Raw genomic sequence first — 6,000 nt, forward strand, 5'->3', positions numbered from 1 at the left:
AAGGTTTGTGCAGCTATTTCAACATCCATTATTATCAAATTTCAATTACCTCTTCTTCTCGTAGCTCATATAACATATAAAAGTGTATATTGACTAATTTATGTCATCAGGTATTTCAGACTGCTTTAGCACATTACAAACATCGAGAATAAAACCAGACAGATTCACTTGCCAGTGAATGAACAACGTTATTACTGTACTCAGGTAATCTAGAACCAAGGATACGCAGTGTCTATCACCATATGTTATAGAAACAACATTTAATCTGTGATTAACTGCTATTTCAAGTGCTCTTGATAAGGCAGAACAAATTACATGCTGTTATTTTATCGCATAACACGTACCCAATAGAGCATTTGCAGTGTCCTTGTAAAGCATCTAACATAAATATGAGAGCCTTAGTGGCAATATATTCACCAATGTTAACAAATCCAACATAACTTATTGTAGCATTATTAAATAGTATTCTTGAAATTATATGCATGATGCCAAAAAAGAAAAGCACCATCTTCACTGGAATAGTCTCCATTTTCCATCGTTTTTAAGTATATAGAAACATTAATGAAAAACTCTGGTTCATAAGACATCTAATTGCTGGGTGTTGGGAATGGCAGCAGTAAACGAACCTAACTGGTTGTACGAGGAGAATAAAAGTGGAGAGTCAGAGTAAATTTCTTAACTTCGTCACAGTATTTTCTTCCTTTAGATGCACGAAAACAGTTTTCACTGTACCAACCTCAGTATAGATATAATTATCTTCTTCCAATTGTCTTATTACTTGATATAAAGATTTAATCTTATTTTCTCTTCGACGTAGTTTTTTCCGAAGAGTTTTCACTTTTTAAATTGATTGTTATTGGTATTGGCAAATTAGCAGAAAGAATATATAGTGGCTTTTTTATCATAAGAATATATCACTTTAGTTGAGGTTAAATCGGGATTTTCTTCTAGGCCGAACGTTTTGGCTAATGATAAAAGCTCTGATAAAATATTCACTGGTGTTTCATGTAAACGCTTTCGAGATGATTTTCAGCTATTAATTTTTTTTCTGGAGGTGATTAGGGAATTAGGTGCTCTGCCCACCACGGGTATCGAAACCCAGTTTCTAGCGTTGTAAGTCCACAGACATACATCTGTGCCACTGGGGGCTATACAATAGCTTTTGTTTGTTTGTTTATCATAATAAGTAATGTGCGCCCTGTTTATCGCCCGGAATCGAACCCCGAATGCTTTTGCGTTGTAAGTCCGTAAGTTGCCACTGACCCACTAGACGAATCTACAACACCTATATTTTCTTCAGAAAGTTAAAATGGCGTTTAAATCGTTTTAACTATGTGTAGTATTTTTGTGATAGTTGTTTTATAATGTATGTACACTACTTCCTTGACTTTATTTTTTAATTCAGGTAGCCTCGCCAGATTCTAAAGCTTCTTACGTCAATAATGTACCAACATTAGAAGTTTCACATAGGCTTCCGGAAACGGCAGGTCTGAAAGTTGACAGATTAGCTAGTGACTTTGATAGAAATAGTCAAGCCAATTCAGAGGACAGAAGAGGACTTCAAAAGGTTGAAAGTTGGCAGGGTCTCCCAAGAGTTGCCAGTAAAAGACGGGATTCGGAGACTAATATGAGCGTAGAGAAGAGAAAAAGTAGTACTGTCTACCAACCAAGTCAAACCTATGAAAATGTCAAATTCATGAAAGAAGGGGCTTTCCAATCATCAAGAGAATATGCAAACATCCACACGGGTTCATTGCCTGCGAATGTCAAGGGGTTTAGGTTAGATTTTTATCATTTGTGTTTATTTGCCTGGTATACAGAATGTATAAATCACCGAAATGCATTAACTGTGCATGTTTTGAAATGTTTTCTCTATTATAGTTCTCGTAAATCTTTATGATCATTGTTGTTGTTACCCACCCAGCACAGTACTTTTCAACATGGCGTTTATTGAACGCCATAGATTATTTATCCAATAACATTGTTTTTATTGAAACTTGTAGACTATTTATCCAATAATATGGGTTTTATTGGACATCAGATATTATTTATCCGATAATACTGAATATCATAAATTATTTACCCAATAGCATGGTTTTTTATTGGACATCATGGGTTATTTATCCAATCACATGGGCTTTATTGAACTTTTCTGCATTCCCTAAGGTCAACATCCCAGATGGAAACTGACAGCCAATATTCCAAACGTTCCTCTTTTGGCCCTTTTTACAGCAACATTCTCGAGATGAAGACTCAACTTGGAGAATTTGAAGTATGTTAGATGAAATTTCAATTATTTAATACGGGAGTAAAAAGTAAAAAATAAATTTGAAGAATAAATGCCACTAAAGAGTACTTGTAATAGTAATATTGCAGTTTCTGTTAATTAAGGTTTTCATAATGTTATTGTGTTTTTAAAAGAAGTGAACTTAAATGTCATATTTCAAACACCCCGGAAACTTAATTTTCATCTTTTAGGACGATGAAAGCAGTCTGGGACTGGCAATGAAACCAGTGTTCCTGCCGAAAGTACGCGTTTCTAAAAGAGTAAGTGTTTTTTCAGTATACATTTCAGACGTATAAAATCAGGCTTATTTTTAATACTTTATTGCATATATTTACCCCACGAAAGAATAAAGCAGGGATTCCCAACCCTTTTGTTCCTCTGTACCCCTTGGCCTGTGGCATTCTGACAGGTCCCCATGTACCCCTAAAAATTAAGGATTAAAAATTAATAAAATTATATTGATTTTATATTATGTTATTATGAAATCGGTATGTATGGACTGCATAAGGAACTTATAGTATTGATAACATCGATAAATTGAACTCAGCGTGTATTTATTTGAGCCACTTTGCTCTCTTTGTCTGACTGTAGATTAAAACACCGTGTAAAGTGTAAACCATGGTTATACTCTCAGACCTCTATGTACCCCCCCCCCTGATAAATGCAAATGTACCCCAGGTTGGGAATGTCTGGAATAAAGGGAAAAAATATCAGAGACATAGGCTACATATGTTTGATAAAAACACAAAATTACTTGGCTAAAGATTAGCACAATAGTTTGAAAAAAGAAATGCGTGAAGACAGTTTTGATTGTGCAACTCTTTACAAATAGTTGTAGTTTAGACCCCCCCCCCAAATAAAAAGTAATTTCTTTATACAATAATATTAAACACATACTTATTATAACTTATATTCGTTCAGATTTGTCAGTTTCATAACAAATGTTACGGTGGCACGAATCACTTGAATTTTGTCCTAGTTATTATTCTGCTATATAAACTATGGTTGAAAGCAGCTTGGCATCTAAATGGAGTCAACAACGACTGATAAAGCATCGACGATGAGGATAAGCAGGTATTTATAATACCAAAGACATGTATATATATTGTTATAGGGGACTACTACTACTGTCTGAACTGAAATTCCAAGCTTCACCCAGAGTTTTACGTCTCAGTTCTCCAGTACACGAGCAATAAACTAAGAAATAGCACAGAATAAACATTGTTAAAATCTACTATAAAAATAGAAGAAAAAAAAACTTTGTGCATTTTTTGAGCACCATTGGACCTCTTGGACCATACATTAGTATTATAACTGGAATAGTATTACTTATGGAATAAATGCCAATGAAAAATACAGTAAACTGTTTTTTTAGAACTGTCTGTTCAATATGTTGTGCACATGTTGGTTTATGTTTAACTTGACAGAAGTTTCCCGCCTAAGTGGAGGTTGTTCATACGGTTGTCGATCAAAAAATTTTGTTTAGAAAAATCTGATGTAAGTATCTCATTTTTTCATATTAATTGTCTTTTTCATTAAAGAAGGTTACGCCAGAACGTAAAGAAGATGTGCCAATACAACATTATGATGCGCCGACCACCAGATGGCAGGATAAATCGTCGCGTTTAAACAACACGGAGAAAACTCTAGTGAACGATCTAGTGCAAGTGTAAAATATGTTAAATAAAGAAATTCTTAAAAAAGACAAAGTTAAAATGTGAATAAATAAAAAACTTTTCAAGTTTTAGATTAAGTAACTGAATTGATACAGTTTTGCATCTTAAGATTATATAATTTTTTGTGGAGCACAATGTTTCACATTAAAAAATGTGAATATAATTACAAATATATATCTATGTGAAAAAATATTTTAGCTTCATAATCAAACTAACTTATACAGAGTAAGAGAACTAACATCTCTTCGTAAACGTATTATTCGGAATAGTTAAAGTAACTTTTAACGATCTGATTGGAATGTATAGTAAAGTGGGTCTAAGTTCCGAATAATTTGTGTAAAGGCATGAACGAATAGTATTTTGGAATATGTGAGTATTTTAGCAACGTTCATAGCATAGCAGATCAGCAGAGATTAAACGTTAACATTTTAAAACTAATGTAATGAAGATCCGATGTTTATTCAGTAGATATTCCCAAAATTACTAATACTATCTTTACTGATTGCTTGAAAGAAATTTTTTCTGATGTCAGATGTAATTTTTGGAGCTGTCATTTACACATTTAGGTTTCGCTAGACATTAGTAACTGCAAGCACACAAAAAATAGATCGTGTTACAATAGAATTACTGCTTTTCTGTAACCTGTAGTTCTAGAGCCATTTTCAAAGATATACTTAGTACTTGAAAGTTAACAGAATGATGTCACTTAAATTAGTCATATTCCATTTTCTGTCGCTTTGCCTTCATGGATGCCTTTTGATATTGTAAAACGAAAATGTTTTTAATGAATTCGAGCTTGTATGAATTATTGTATATGTGATGTGTATTTACAGATTTACAAACCAAAATGCTTCTCATGAAATAAAGAAAATAGTTTAATACGGTTTGTTGACTACCGTATATTCTTGTATTCTCGAGCATGTATTTTGTACAGTGTAGTTTTATTTGATTCATTGCTGCAAAAAATGCCTGATGAAAACTACTTAGCTTTGGCTTGTAAGCCTAAACTAATTACATATCAGAGAAGCCATGTTCAGTAACAAATATATAGACTATATATATTTGTTATTTGATTAAATTAATTATCTGAAACACGCTAATTTTTCAGAAACGTTTAACGTACTTACTGCGAACCAAAAAATTGTATCACTACACAACTATAGTGTAACTAAAAATTTCCGAGGCCAAGTTTACAATTTTGTTCGTTATGTAACTAAATCACTACAGATGTATGATGATTAGAAAATCCCTGTGTGTAATCAACTAGAAACGATTCTACACACTCTCAAATATTGAACATCCGCACTGTGTGGTGTAATACTAAACATTGTAATAGATCTATATACGGTTTAAGCATTAGACATCTGCATGATGCACGTGGACGACAGTTTGTCAGCGCTATATGTCGCTTTTCCAGACGGAGATCCTATGTTGCGTTCGTAAATTCTTACCTGTTACAAGACGCCTCACTTCGCTAACTGCAATTGAGCTACGATTTATTGCAGGTCTCTTTCTGGATGGGCCTGGTACATCAAGTTGATCCATATTTTCTTTATTTTCCAATGTCATTAAGTACACATGATACTCCAATCTTGAATATTCTAAATCCCCGATGTGAAAACATTTTTATAATGTGAACGTATGAATATTTTGCGTCATAAAGGACTGTTACATGTCTTTCCCAAAAGCGACATATTTTCGGTGGTATCACACTATCTGCGAATACCCAACAATTTCAACATATAGCTCTAGTACCTGCCGATCTATCACGACTTTAGGTCAGTTGTGGTTATCACGTGACTTGTCAATTTGCATATTGAAATTTATTCCAATATAACGTATTCAACACTCTGGAGATGAATTCGAAAACTATGCAGGAAGGAGTGGCGTCCTTTGGACATGGCAGCCATACGACTGAGTTCCTTGTTTTTGGAAGTGGCTGAAGGAAAAAGGACCCACTTAGCGGTGGGGATGCACCATTAATTAGACTTAACCTGCCTCAAAAACACTATTTTCTACCTTATACGTTGTTTATTC

The 6,000-nt window shown here is 33.8% G+C and overlaps 1 protein-coding gene across 1 annotated transcript in view; it reads left to right on the forward strand.

Annotated features, from left to right (window-relative positions):
* LOC106464554 overlaps nucleotides 1-4,847 on the forward strand; it is a 29,376-nt gene extending 24,529 nt beyond the window's left edge. The window contains exons 11-14 of the mRNA XM_022392288.1: nucleotides 1,406-1,779; nucleotides 2,167-2,272; nucleotides 2,479-2,547; nucleotides 3,829-4,847. Of these exons, the coding sequence (XP_022247996.1) occupies nucleotides 1,406-1,779; nucleotides 2,167-2,272; nucleotides 2,479-2,547; nucleotides 3,829-3,960 (681 nt within the window). The 3' untranslated portion in view covers nucleotides 3,961-4,847. The remainder of the gene's footprint in view (nucleotides 1-1,405; nucleotides 1,780-2,166; nucleotides 2,273-2,478; nucleotides 2,548-3,828) is intronic.
* Nucleotides 4,848-6,000: the final 1,153 nt, after the last annotated feature.

The sequence above is a fragment of the Limulus polyphemus genome, unplaced genomic scaffold (genome assembly GCF_000517525.1).
Source record: "Limulus polyphemus unplaced genomic scaffold, Limulus_polyphemus-2.1.2 Scaffold1686, whole genome shotgun sequence".
In the NCBI taxonomy this organism is placed as follows: domain Eukaryota; kingdom Metazoa; phylum Arthropoda; class Merostomata; order Xiphosura; family Limulidae; genus Limulus; species Limulus polyphemus.